At 35.7% G+C, this 15806-nt stretch overlaps 1 protein-coding gene across 1 annotated transcript in view; it reads right to left on the bottom strand.

The window, feature by feature from the left end:
* Mdga2 (MAM domain containing glycosylphosphatidylinositol anchor 2) overlaps positions 1-15806 on the bottom strand; it is a 414938-nt gene that overhangs the window by 225180 nt on the left and 173952 nt on the right. Inside the window, exon 6 of the mRNA XM_027416516.2 lies at positions 272-541. Within this exon, the coding sequence (XP_027272317.2) occupies positions 272-541 (270 nt within the window). The remainder of the gene's footprint in view (positions 1-271; positions 542-15806) is intronic.

The following is a 15806-nucleotide window of genomic DNA, read 5'->3' as shown; positions in this document are numbered from 1 at the left end:
TCTGTGTATATTTTATGTTTTATATAACACTTTATTAATTATGTTTTACTGATAACATATAAGTTCATGTCAATACATTATTGTAAGTATGTTGTAAATTTCTTTCATGCAAATAAAATATCATTAGGATTTAAGATTTTTAGACTCTAGTTCTGTCTATATATATGATTTTATAATATTTTCTCAATATCTGTCATATAAAGTCAATATCTGAGGAAATATTTTTTAAATTAAACATGACAGTATTTGCTTCCCCTGAAGATAAACTTACCTCTCACAATGATGTTGGTGGACTTTTTTGCAGGGTTTCCCACATTATTATTGGCAATGCAGCTGTAAGTACCGGCGTCATCTGAGGTGATGGCAGGTATGGTCAATGTCCCTCCATTCAAAACAATCTTTTCAGGCAGAGTCCCAAAGGATCTGACCCAGGTGAGAGAGGGCGTAGGCTCTCCTCCTGTTGTAACACACACTAATGTTATGGCCTCTCCAGGATTCACAACTATGGGATCATCCACCAAAAGCTTAATTGATGGAGATGCTAAAAGACATAAACAGAAGACAGACATTCAGTGAGATATTCTGCAATTGGGAATCAACATCAGGTTCTATACTTAATCATTTGAGCAATTACAATTACTGTTCTTTTTATCAAGAGCAGAATGTGTTACTCAAACTTTAGGCATAATACTTCCGACCTTCACTTAAGCAGTATAAATGTATGGATCATTGTTAAATGTTTTACACTTGATGTGGTATTTTCAGGCTATTGCCTCAGAAGTGAGAGTTTCATTCATGGAACTATCTCCATATTTAGGAAATTAACCAAACCTATCAGTTTCAGAAAACTCATGAAACTCACAAGAATCTCGAAGCTTCTCTTGAAGCTTCACAGGATACCTTCCCGATCTCTGGGAGGAGAGGAGACTCTCTTCATTTACTGCCTGGAATGTGTGCAGAAACCTCTATCAATTCAGCCTTCACCAGTAGTCCCCATCCTGGGTCTGGCTCTCAGTCATGCAGCTGTTTGTATATCACCTGTGTCTCTGTAAGTCACCCCAGAAAATGCATGGCTTCTTAGCTAGACTTGTATTTCTATGGGCTGTTGTCGGTGCTCTAACTGTGATGCATAGTCATATGTTTATGGCAACCTAGGAAAAGTCCCACAATAATATGCAAATATTCACTTCCCTTAATTATTGTTCTGATGCTAGAATAGCCAAAGTCACTAAAGTTGCAAGACACAGACAGCATCCATATCTCCTTAGTGGTATGCTACTTTTTCTCTCTTTCTCGTATAGTTGTTGGGTCTTTGGGTTTTCATTATGTGGATGGTCAATTCTTTCAGTTTTAGATCAATCATCACAGATTTATTACACTGCAAGCCCTAACAGCTCTTCTTCAGGTGTAGATTCACAGCCTGTGTTCATATGTATTCAAAGTGTGTGACCAAGGAGGTCCCCTTTGTCAGGAAGGTTTAAGTTGTAAGTTCTCACAAATACAGCTTTGGAATTCAGAAAGAAACAATCACAAATGCCTCACCAGAAATACTGAAACTACCACTTCTTTTATGGTTTCATTGTAAAATTCCTGCAGTGAAAAATAAGTCTTTTAAATTCCTCAAGCTAAAAATAGAAAGATGAACATTCATTCAATTAGAAACAAACACCTTTAAACCAAACACTCAAAATAGAAGCTATATAGAGAACATAAAACATTACATTCATACAAGGCATATCCTATTTATAGCACAGTGTAAGAAATAGAAGTAGGAACAGGTATTTTACTTATGTTCAAGTTCACAGGTTCTGGAGTAATTTATGACAAAATTATATATATATATATATATATATATATATATATGTAAAGAGAGATTTATATTGTTCAATGTTATTGTATTAACCTAAAAATTATTAAGCTCAGCTTCGAAATGCAGTTTAGAATTAAAAATCATTAGGTTTTGTGTTTTAATAAAATCCATCTTGACTTAAAAAGAAAGCAAGAGGAAAATAGGGCAATAACTCCATGCTAAGGATGCAGGAGAGAGACAGGGAGTCTCTATGGCATTTTCAACATCCTTGTTGCCTCCTGGTTCTTGTAACATCATTAAAATATCATGGGAATTTTCAAAATGTCACAACATCAGCTCCTCTGATGTGCTGACATTAAAGTATAAAGATTTATTATTAAAAAGATGTTGGGAAATACACAAAGTAAAGGTGATATGCAAAAGTCACCACAGTTGGGGAGAAAACAAAGTGTATCAAAGAATTATTAAATATTAAACTAATGAATGGAAGACATCATTAATTAAAGCTTCTAAATATGTATTGTACTTAATTATTAATATATCATTATCAAGAGGCAAAGGGAATACTTACTGAGGTAAATAGCCTAAACCTATAATATTTAATTAAAATAAAATTATAGAAATCCTAGCATTTATTTCATATTAACAATGTTGAATGTGTTTTATATCACATTTAAGTTAAACTAAAAGAAACCAGGTCAAAGTTTACTAAGTTATGACTACAGAAACACTGAATATACATTAAATAGAATATTTGCCTATAGGAGGGCTAACATTTCCGAAGCCTTACCAATATTCAAATGTATTTGTTATATAAATCTCAAGAAAATCACAGAGTGGAACTATTGACATGTATGCATTAGCATATAACATTGAGTGAGTTATCTTTTTTTAATTATAAAGCCCTGTTTAAGAATTATGTTTAAAATCTTAGAACATATATCAAATCTCAAAGAGAGGGAAACCATAACATAGAAAATCATTTAATATAGGAAAATTAATATTTTACTGTCAGTTTTTAAAGACTTTGAGATGGACTGGCTCATTTGTTAATTAGGGGGTGAGGTTCTGCCTTTCATATTTCTGTTACATGGGATCGGACTATTTAACCCAGGAATTAACTATCTCATTGCAAAGCCAAAGGGGCATTGAACTCATTATCTTCAAAGTCTTACCTTCCTGAGGTCTGGGATTACAGGCATTATCACTATACCTGACATTAGTTTCAAAAATAACATGTTAATATGTATGCATGTAGGGTGTGTGTGTGTGTGTGTGTGTGTGTGTGTGTGTGTGTGTGTGTGTGTGTATGTGATTTGTAGGTCAATATATGTGTGTATGGCCAATGACACTGATAAAAAACCCAGAGGACAACTTGAGGGAATTATATCTCTCCTTTCACCAAGTGGGACCTGAGGATTGAACTCAGTTAGTCAGTTTGGTGGCAAGTGATTTTCCTTGCTGAACTATGCCTCTAGCCCTAGTTTTTCATTTCTTTATCTTTTATTCTACCTTTTGTGGCTGGGGTACACATGGCTCTAGAGACTGAACTAATTGGGGCAATGGGGCATGAAAAAACAAGAGACAAACGCACAGAAGAGCTAAATTGAATGAGTTGTGCTTTCCAATGGAGATACATCAGTGGTAGCCCAGAAACCCAGCATGTTTGTTATACACAACATGCAAGAAGAGAAGGCCAGGCTGTCATCCAGTGGGAGAAAATTGTGATTGATAGCTTTAGCATTCAGTGGATTTAACTAAAGGTCAAACGTTTTTAATCAACACCCATACTTATACCAGGTAAAGGCTTTGCTATTTTTCTAAGCCAGACCTCGGGGAGGATTTTCCATTCCAATGGGTCTGGCACTGGGTTCCTTGATATGGCTGTGCTCATCTCAACAATACACATCCAGTCAAAACTTCATTAGCTCCCTACATGCTGCATACTTTTTCCAAAATTACAAATGAAGTACTTCAACCATAATTTAGTCCTACCGTTGACTTTTCTGAAGCTACACAGATACCTGACTGAACTTGAGCAAGTTCTTTCACTTCTGAGTGCCTCTTGACATTGCTAATGCAGAGGACACAACTACTTTTTGATGGATAGTATAAACATAAATATAAATTTTAAGATTTATTATAAAAGATCCACTAATTAGTGTTTTCTATTGCCATTCATTCTGTTTCCACATTGTAGGCTTAGTTGCAGTCTCCCTCATAGTGTGGGTGCTAACAGACAAAGTGTCTATAAACTATCATTGTTTTGATTACATGTGGCAGGGGTATTTTAAGATCATTTTGAGTTTTTGAAGGTCCTGTACCACAGCAAACAAAACATATTGAAGTTATTCACTTTGGGAAATATGAACTTATATTTCTCTCATTTAACAATATTGTTGCTAGTGAATCAAACTCACTCTATTTCAACACTCATTTTCATTGAACTGTTAAGATATTTCAGAGATATTTCATGCTTGTCTTGCTGACATGTGCTGTTCTTCAGCACTATCCTGTACTTGCGCCACCAAGTACCTTGAGGTCATGCATCATGAGCCTTCTCTCTTGCGTTCATGTGAGCATCCAGGAAATGAAGACAGATATATCCCACTGGACCTAACTGAGTGTTAAGTATAAATTACCATGTATATTGGCTGAGGCAACCACTAAAACACACATCCATATCTAGGCATGGAGGCAGAGAATTGTAATTGTAGCACTCAGCAGTAGAAGTAGGAGAACCAGAAGTTCAAGGTCATTTCCAGCTACACTGAGAGTTGAAGGTCAGCCTGGGCTATGAGAGACATTTACAAACTAACAATCAAAATAAAATATGTCCTCATTTGTAAAACACGGCACATATATTTCATATCTTCCTCTTAGTACATGAGACAGATTATTTTGCTTCATTTTAAAGCAATAAACAAACAGCAAATCTGAATTAGGACAAGAGGAAAAACTAAATAGGATGACATTGAATTATTCTTTGAGATGTAGATAGAAGTGGAAGGTGGAAGATTTTATAAAGGAAAGAAACCTGACACAGAAAGTCAGGAGCTATGTTCTCACTGGTGCAGAAGTAAGTAATTGACTTACTAGAATAAAAAAGGGATCACTAGAGGCTAGAAGCATGTGGAAGATAGTTGAATAGTATGTCCCTAAATACAACTGGATGAGGGTCCAAAAGCACAGTGGGATGACAGCACCTAAAACATATCCATAGCAATTTGTTATATAATTTTACAGGACCTAGATAGAGAAAACTGATGCTTCCCAACACAAACAATATAATCAGTGTTTAAGAAGAGAGAAATAATAATTACCTTGATTTAATAATCACACATTGTAAAATGTATAGAATTATATCCACATACAACAAATATGTATTATTATTCCTATGTTTCAAATCAAAAACAACTTGAAGCATAAGCAAATGAAATACTACAAATAAAGTCAAACATTTTGATTATCAAATGAAGCCAATAACCTTGTCTGTGAAAGAAACATATTCTGAGTCTTAGGGCACACTGACCCATGGCACCTCAAAGACAGGAAAATAACCTGTACAACAGACACCCCACCTCAAGGATCAGGAAGATGTTATTTATTACAACATAAAGGCTCATTTTGTTCCCTTACATTCCTCTATCTACAGTTCTTTGTTCTCCCTGGTGATCTCAGAGCAAAACCTTCTATTCCTTATAAACAGGTCTTAAATGACTTTAGAAAGGTCTTTCCATGTAGCTCCCACTAAGCCGGCTGGATCTTTAGAGCTTCTCATGTACTCGCTGGGTTCCCCAAGCTCCTATGTTGACAATTAGCATTGCAGACTCTTAAGGTTTTTTTTTAAAGCCTGAGCTTCACTATCTGTAGCAAATAAATTTAAACTATGCTTTATACATTACCCAAAGAGTGCTCTATGCACATGAAAATAATTGCAGCTGCACCATCATGTACAGTCTTTCTGTGCTCAGTGCTTACATTAAGTATGGTGCCAGTTAAAATATCAGGCTGATAATGTGTCAACACTTGATGGAAGGTAGTTATCACAGTTATGCTTGAGTCCTCTTTCAGGTGGAGTATAACTGTATTGTAGCATGCCTTATCAGTTCTGTGATGGGGAATACCAGATAGATGATAGATGGACAGACAGACAGATAGAAGCATAGTTAGAGAGATGATGGACAGATGATCAATGATAAATGTTATAAAGATTGATGAATAATATAGAGATCCGTAGATGAATGATAGGTGGTAGGTAGATAGAATATGGATTATAGATAGATTATATATGATAAATAGTCTATCACAAAGAGACTAGATAGGAGCAAGAGAGACAAAGACCAAGAGAAATAAGAAATCATAAGAGTGACTGCAGGATGAAAGGGAGAAAGAACAGAAAAAGGAAAAGGAAGGAGGAACAGTATGAGAAAGAGAAAGAGAAAGAGAAGGGGAAAAGATAATATGGTTTATATGAAATGCCTCTCACAGAATCATGTGGTAGCTTTGGTCTTCAGCTGGTGTTGTGATATATAGTGGCTTTGGAAACTTCATGAGATGGTGCAGAGCTGAAGAAGCAGGTGACTGAGAAGTTGTAACTAGGGTGGGGGCTATCTTTATGCTTATCTCTGCCTTTATCTTGTCATAGATCACTTCCACTCTCTCTCTCCCCCTTTCTTTCCCAGTATATCTTGATATGAGATGCTCTCCTTGGCACTTCCTACCATGATTAATTGAAACCATGGAAAGTGTGAGTTAATATAAATCATCCCTCTCTTAGGATGTTGGCTTCAGGAGTTAAATGATGAAATTCTGATGAAAAAATCTCACAGACAGATAATAAATGGTAGAGACACAAATGGATAGATAACAGAGAGTTCAATCCTGCAAGAGAAAGGAGGAGATTAGAATGTCAAGAAAGAAAGAGGGGTAAAAAGAGAAAATGTAAACAGATGAGAAGAGAGATGAAGCCACAACAGCTGTTTCTGTTTTCCAAAATTCTAGTCTGTTTTGTTCAACACTATTTAAGCCTGTTTTCTGACTCAGTAAAATTTTATGTTGCTCAGGACTGATTTATAAACTCTTGACCTTCCTACTTCCACCTCTCAAATGCTAGGGTTACAGATGTGAACTCCCATGGCCAGCCAACATTTTAATCAAACTAAATGTGGAATATCTCAAGAAAGAAATTCAACTCATATCTTTTTCAGCACTTTTTTCTTAGTAAAGAAAAGCAATTCTTTCTCTCCTGAGATGATCAGGAGATACTTAAGAGGTCCATGGAAAAATGACTGGCCTGTTGACTGACATATGCTTATCTCCTAAGCCTGGATTACACAACAAAAGGGACTTTGTGTCCTTTCTTGTGTTTGAGAGTACCAAGTATCGCTGACTAGAAGTCAAGGACACAGTATCCTCATTGCCCAGGGAAAGAACCCAAAGCTCTAAAACAACAAGAGCGAAAGAAACAAAAAGATCAGGTAGAACAGAAGTCTCCAAGACAGTAGGAAGGAAAACACGCTCAGGTCAACACATCTACCATAATTTTCAGAATGGTCTGAAAGTGTGGCTTGGTGGAAAAGTGCTTGCTAGCTCTTGTGAGGACTTGAGTTAAATCCCCACTAATACAAAAAAGACAAAACAATAAAAATATCTTTAGGATATGCAAGCATAGCCAGTTATGGTAGATTGGCAGAGATAAATTTCTAAAATCATGGCACTATAAATAGTTGAATAAAAAACACAAATTGAATTGTAAATAATAAAAAAGATATTCATTTCAAATCTGGATTTATAAAGGGAATTGTGTCCACTCCAAATTACAGCAACTCTGGTGCTACTAAGATTGTCTGCTAAGATTAAACAAGGGTTTTGAACAAAATCTTAAGAATTTAGATTTCATGAAATTAAAGTAGATTTACTGAAGAACAGAAGTACCTTCTTGGATGTGTATGGTTTGTATTGTAATCTATCATCCATGGGAAAAATATGAAAATAAACATTCATTTAAAATCTGAAATCAGAACACAGTGCTACTTACGTCTATACATTCTCATAGACTTTGGACTTTCATGGACCTGGGACATTTAAAAATAGTGCATAACTTGTCACCTGGCCTATAATTTAAAAGCCACAAGCTGTCACTTTTTATTCACACCTACCAAATATTTCTAAAGCTAAGTGTGCTTCCTTGGACAGAAATAATTAGAGAATTAGAAAGTGAATTTATTCATAAGAAAATTGACAAGGGAGGAAAAACCAAGTAAGAATTACTTGATAGATATATTCTCCCTGTTAGTATTTGCCTAATTTTAATCCTTCAAAATGGTCCTGACAGTCATTCTTGGGTGAAAATTGTAGGGAGTGTTGATAAAGATGAGGAAACTAAAAATGTCGAAATGTCAGGAAAAGTACTGTGATAACTAGGCTTTGGCGTGGGAAACATGGCTCTTGCTTCCACAACCAAAAGAGTTTGCACCTCAGAACTCTCTAGATAATCAGGGATACTTTAAAGGTTTTTCAATATCTATGAATCACTGGAACTTAATTTCTCAGGCTCGTGATATCCCAACATCCAGAGAAAGATTTTTCTATAGAAGGACAGTCATTTCAATTTCATTTCTGTTGCTGTGATAAATGCTTGATCCCCAAAATCATTCAAGCAAGCAAGCAAACAAGCAAGGTTCTGGTGTATGATTGTGATGTTAAGGCAGGAACATATGGCACTGATTGTCAAACGCAAAGAAAGTATATATGCATGGATACTTGCTTTCTGGTTCTCATCCACCCCTTTTGTCTTTTACATTGTTCAGAACCTCATTTCTAGGGAATGCCACTCATAATAGGCTCAGCTACCAGTTAGCAATCAAGGTAATCCTCAGACATTCATACAAGCCAATCCTAGGAAAATAACTCCTCCTGGACACTCCCTTTCTATGTAATTATAAGTTGTGTCAAGTTGACATTAAAACTAACCAGCTTATTAATGAATAAGATATGTGGATGTTTTGTTTGCTATTAACATTCATAAAATATCAAATGGAAAACTCCATAAATAAATAGTTCATTAGTTTTAAATTGTATATAATTGTAATTAGCATAAGTTTATAGCATTCCATTCTGTCCTGTTCATCACCAATTATCCCATTGTCTAGTGTATCCACATTGCATATGCTGCTGGACCCTTTGTTACTTCAGAGTCCTCTGGCTTAATAATCCTACTGTCCCAGGATTGTTGTATTTGTTCCCAGAGAACCTTTATTTAACTCTATAATGGCAAAAAAGCAAAAGTCATGATGCTTGCAGTTCAGATTTGACAACATGAACTGAGAGCATCTTTTAGGGTAAAAGAAAAAAAGCAAATAAACAAAGCAAAAACAATGTCACTAACACCACAGTGAAAATACATTTCTATCCAAAAATTGTGAGGAGGAAGAAAGACACATTTACTAGTCACATCTCACTCATAAAATCCATGATGAAAGTGCTTGGTAAGTACATAGGTAGGATGGATAAATCATTATATCTGGATACCAGACATGAACAAACAAATGACTTTTGAATTGCAGCAACATTGAAAACCAGAAAGTAGGGTTGTTGTCTGGCAACACTTAAAGTTATATGAACAAAACAAAAATTATCTCCCTTTCCTCAGAAAGACTGGATGGCAGCCAGATTGTTTATTCTATGGTTTTACCAATGCTTCTTCCCAGAAGGGAAGGCATCCTTAGAAGAGGAAGGAACAGAGTAAATTCCTGTTCATGATAACTAATGTTTTTGGGCATTCTGAGTCTGCTTATCAGGAAATGAAAATGTTGATATTATAACTTATAATTAATGAAAATACATTGCTTCAATTTCTTGATGAAATTTATTCAGTTTGTAGATGTCACAAACATCTCCTGCTATCTCATTTGTTCTAAAATTTATGTAGAATTTACTCTGGAATACTGGAAATCATTCACTATTGCTAAGACACCAAATCTTCAGTGGGGGAATTAAAACTAGGCACTGGAAATTCATAATGTTACTTTGATATGATGTTTTCTTTGATATTCAAAACTTCCAGGAGAGTGATAGAAAGATTAGGAAAGCGATTCAGATAGAAACCCAAGTTGATGAAGAAGGACATGTTGACATGCTTGATGGTTAAGTACAAGGAAATACTGAAAGATATTGAGAAATTTTTATAGGCCAAATCAGCTTTGTTATCAACCATGAGAGTAATACATATTCACAGTGGCAGAAGAATTATTCCACAGCATTTCCCCTTTTCTGTCTAATCAAAAAGTAAGGTATTAACTTTAATGTAGCAAAGTTATATGTGACAAAACAGTTACCAAGTAAGAATTGCAGGTACAATATCTAGTATATTTGTATTTGACAATATAGAGAAAAAATAATTATCCTATCTTGGTAGTTTGAAGTTTTATATCTAATAACAAAGAAAAACTGTAACTATAATTATATATTCTTCAACCCCATCAAAGACATGAGAAGGAAATAATATTACCTGAGCAAACAGGAAGTGCAAGCAAGCGACTTCCAAAAAATGTGAGAAATGACAGAAACAGTTGGCTGCCTAAGCAGCACCCAAGAAATATCAATGAAGGAGTATTTGGATAAGTTGGGTTTTCTGAAGAAGTGGAAGATGAAAAAGAAGAAACAACAGATATAAGCATACATTTAGGAAGTAGTCTTGTAAAGGTTACTTGGGGCATATATGAGTGAAATATAATAATAATCAAAACACCAAACATACAGAATAAAGAAATAATTTTAAGATCAGAAAAGGAAAACGGCCAAGTAACATACAAAGGCAGACCTATCAGAATTAAACCCTAATTTTCCATGGAAACTCTGAAAGCCAGAAGATCCTAGGTAGATTTTCTACCAACACTAAGAGACCATGGATGCCAGCCCAGACTACTGTACTCAGTAAAGCTTTCAATCACTATAGAAGGAGAAAAGAAGATATTCCATGACAAACCAGATTTATACAATATGTATCTACTAACCAAGCAATACATAAAGTACTGGAAGGAAAACTCCAACATAAGGAAGTTAACTAAGCTCACAAATCTTAGGCAATAGATAATCCCACTTTACCAAAAGGCAAAAGAAAAGGCTGGGTAAATCCACACACAATACCACCACCACCACCACCAAATCCAAAACAAACAAGAATTGACACTCAATGGTCCTCAACTTCCCTCAATATTTGGTCTTGACTCTCCTATAAAAAGACACAAGGTAACAGACTAGAATCTGTTACAAAGACAGAATCCAAACTTCTGGTGCATGCAAGAAATACACCAACAGCTAACATCAAATTAAATGATGAGAAACTCAACCTCGATTCCTCTAAAATTAGGAACAAGACAAGGCTCTCCACTCTCTCATGTCTCTTCAATATTGTACTTGAAGTTCTAGCTAGAGCAGTAAGACAACAAAAGGAGATCAAGTGGATACAAATTGGAAAAGAAAAAGTCGAACTTTCACTAATTGCAGATGACATGATAGTTCACGTAACTGAACTGAAAAATTCTATCAGGGTACTCCTACAGCTGATAAGCACCTTCAGCAAAGTAGCAGGATACAAGATTAACTCAAAAAAGTCAGTAGCCCTACTATACACAGATGAAAAATGGGCTAAGAAAGAAATCAGAGAAACATCACCCTTTACAATTGCCACAAAATTACATAAATTACCTTGGGGTAATTCTAACCAAACAAGTGAAAGTCCTGTATAACAAGAACTTTGAGTCTTTAAAGAAAGAAATTAAGGAAGATGCCAGAAAATGGAAAGATCTTCCATGCTCTTGAATAGGTAGAATCAACACAGTAAAAATGGCAAATTTGCCAAAAGCAATCTACAGATTCAATGCAATCCCCATCAAAATCTCAGCACAATTCTTCACAGAACTTGGAAGAATAACCAAGCTTGTATAGAAAAACAATAGACCCAAGATATCCAAAACAACTTTGTATAATAAAGAAACTTCCAGAGGCATCACTATCCCTGAATTCAACTACTATTATAGAGCTGTATTCCTGAAAACAGCTTGATATTGGCACAAAAAAAGATAGGTAGACCAATGGAATCAAATTGAAAACCCTGATATGGATCTATAAACCTAGGAGCACCCGATTTTTGACAAAGAAGCTAAAATTATACAATGGAGAAAGAAAAGCATCTTCAACAAATGGTGCTGGTATAACTGGATATTGACATGTAGAAGACTGCAGATAGATCCATACCTATCACAATGCAAAAAAAAAACTTAAGTTCAAATGGATCATAGACCTCAAAATAAATCTAACCACACTGAATCTCTTAGAAGAGAAAATGGGAGATACCCTTGAATGAATTGGTACAGGAGACAGGTTCTTGAATATAACAACAGTAGCACAGACACTGAGATTGGAAATTAATAAATGGGACCTCCTAAAACTGAGAAGCTTCTGTAAGGCAAAGGACACAGTCAACAAGACAAAATGGCAGCAGCCTATAGAATGGGAAAAGGTATTCACCAACCCCACATCTGACTGAGGGATGATCTCCAAAACATACAAAGAACACAAGAAGCTAGTAATCAAAACAAAAACAAACTAATTAAAATGTAGGTTACAGAACTAAATAGAGAAAGCTCAATAGAGAAATCCATAATGACTGAAAGGCACTTAAGAAAGTGCTCAATCATGAGGGAAATTCAAATCAAAACAACCCTGAAATACTGTATTGCATTTGTCAGAATGGCTAAAATCAAATAACACCAATTTGTTTATGCTGGAGAGGATATGAAGGGAGTGCCAACTCATACATCCACTTTGGAAATCAGTATATTAGTATCTCAGGGAATTGGGAATCAGTCTATCTCAAGATATAGGAATTCCACTGTTAGGAATATACCCAAAGGATGCACATGCTACAACAAGGACATCAGTTCACTTATGTTCATAGTAGCATTATTTGTAATATCCAGAACCTAGAAGCAACCTGGATGCCCCTCAACTAAAGAATGGAAAAAGAAAATGTTTTACATTTACACAATAGAGCACTACTCAGCAGAAAAAAATGGAATCTTGTGATTTGCAGACAAATGGGAATACATGGGATGTATTCACTCATATATGGATATTAGGTATAGAGCAAAGGGTTTCCATCCTGCAATCCACACCTCCAGAGAACCTAGGGAAAAAAGAGGACCCTAAGAGAGACATGCATGGTCCCCCAGAGAAGGGGAAAGGTAAAAGATTCCCTGAGCAAATTGGGAGCATGGGGCATGGAGAGGGGGTTAAGAGAAAGAAAAGGGGAGAAGAGGAGTGGGGAGGATCACCTGAGGGACCAGGGAGATTGAGTTGGAGGAAAAATAGAGTAGAACAAGAAAAGAGATACCTTAATAGAGGCAGCCATTATAGGTTTAAAGAGAAATATGAAAGTAGGGAAATATACTAAGATGACCCCAACTAAGAATCTAAGCAATAGTGGAGAGGCTACCTTAAACGTCCTTCCCCGATAATGAGATTGATGGATACTTCATATGCTATCACAGAGCCTACATCCAGTAGCTGATGGAAGCAGAAGCAGAGATGCACAGCTAAGAACTACGCTGAATTCCTGGAATCCAGTTGTAGACAGGGAGGAGTGATGAGCAAAGGGGTCAAGACCGTGTTGGGGAAACCCGCAGAACAGCTGACCTGAACAAAGGGGAGCTCATGGACCCCAGACTGACAGCTTGGAAACCAGCATAGGATGGAACCAAGCTCCCTGCACATGCACGCCAGTTAGGTAGCCTGGCAAGTCTCTGGGGCTTCTGGCAATAGAACCTATATTTATGAATGGACATTGGGATCCCAATCCCCATAGAGGGATATTCTCTCAGCCTCGACACATGGGGGAGGGCCTAGGTTTCCCCAAATGATGTGACAGACTTTGATGATCTCCCATAAAAGGCCTCACTCTTTCTATGGAGCAGAAGAGGGATGGCATGGGGGCCAGTGGCGGGGGCGGGGAGAGGGCATAGGAGAATGAGAGGAACCTGACACTGATACATAAAATAAGATTTTTTCTAATTTAAATTTAAAAAGAATTATATTATATATAAAAGAACAAAATAAAATAAATCTATATAAAGAAACAAAGAATTATTACTTGAATTTAAGTTTTCAAATTTTATTAAAGTTACAAAAAATAAAAAATGCTTCATTCTTTCAAAAAATGGGAAATCTGGCTGGATATGATCATACTTCAAAATACACACAGGAAATCATTGAGCTATATTAAAAATAATCAAAAGTTAAGAATATGATATCTGTCCACAAAAATTAGAGCAATCCTTTGGAGACTCTGAGATCAGAAGTCAGCACACTTGCTATATGTAGATCACTGTTTCCATGTCCATGAAAAATCAATTAGTAGCCATATGAAGATGTGTGTAAAGGATCAATAAAAACTTAAAGGTAGTCCCTGCTATCAATCAAGAAGTAGGTGGTAGGTGACATTTATGAGAATACAGTATGATGAAGCAAACACTAATAAAAGTAGTCAGTTACCTTCCCCCTTTTTTATGTAATCTGATGTTTTAAATATGGTGGGAAAACATGTAAGATGCTGACATCTTAGGTGAACTTGCATGTGGAGGAATATGCATAGAAACTAAGGTTTTCCTGAAAGAAGCCCTATTTCATTTGTTAATTTCAGGACATGAAAGAAGCCCTATTTCACTGAAATGACATCATTTCTGTCTTTGCAGTCTCTTCATACATTCTCCATGTATATTTCATGTCTTGTGTGGAGAGATGACCACTTCACAAAATAAAGAGGGGGAAATATATTTGAAGCTGAAAATCTTAAAGCATATTACCCATTTATGTGAGGTTATTATTTCAACAGTATCATTCACTCATTGACTGATTCTCAGGAAGGAGAAGGATGGTATTATACTGAGAAAGTGATTTTGAAGTGATGTTCAAGGGTTTTGCAGTATTTGAACTAGTAACCATATATAGCATTTAATATAGGAGTGAACCTTTTCTAAAGATGTTGAAACCAACATGCATTTTTCATTATTGCAATATATACATGACAGGGTTTTCTGGAAATTATCAAGAAAGCAGACTCTCTTTTCCATGGGAAAGTGCATTAAAGGACTCAGAAACTGAACAATTTCATAACACCACAAATCTCAAGTAATGGAGTCTCTAGATTTTATTTTTAATTTAGAATGTGGCTTTACAATATCTTTTTTGTTATTACTGTTATTATCATCAGTAATTGAATGCCTTCATACATCACTTCTTCTCAGTGAAACACCCTACCTATTTATTTAATTGTGTATATATTTATATGGCATTCATAAACATGTATCAGGCTCCATAATAGGTACCCCAATATGTCAATGAATAAAGTAACCCAACCTTCCCAACACTCAGAAGTACACACACTAGCAAAAATAATGAGACCCCTAGAGATAAATCCCTTTGTATCATGTGGCCTTACACTATTAATATCATCTCCCTATTTCTTGAATCCACTTGAAGAAAAATGTCCACAGTCAATTAGCTATGCCAGTATAAAGATCTAATGCCCTTAGAGGTCTTCCTAAATACAGAAGGGCATTATAAAGACAAACTTCACTATTGCATGTAGCTTCCTGTGTTGGTTCACAGTTCCTTCCTATTCTTTTCAGCAGGTAAGGTCTTGGTAGACCTGGTCCCATTCAAGTTCCAAAGGGAATAAAAAAAAAAAAAACCACTCCTGACAGCTATCATATTTCCAGCTAAGACATTGGTGATACATGAATAATTTGTTGGGCACGGGGAACAAAGAATAGCAGAGAACAGCTGTATTGCAAAGGTATATTTATCACAAGCGGGACAGGAACTCACTGTTTCTACTGTCTGGTGTTTATTTATACTTTTTACCCATTGAGTAATAATAACTAATTTAATATGCATAAATATCAATGTCAAGTCTTCATCATGATCTGCAACT

The sequence above is a fragment of the Cricetulus griseus genome, chromosome 5 (assembly GCF_003668045.3).
Source record: "Cricetulus griseus strain 17A/GY chromosome 5, alternate assembly CriGri-PICRH-1.0, whole genome shotgun sequence".
NCBI classification, from domain to species: Eukaryota; Metazoa; Chordata; class Mammalia; order Rodentia; family Cricetidae; genus Cricetulus; species Cricetulus griseus.
The sequence above is the reverse complement of the archived record's forward strand: the minus strand, read 5'-3'. Positions and strand labels throughout refer to the sequence as shown.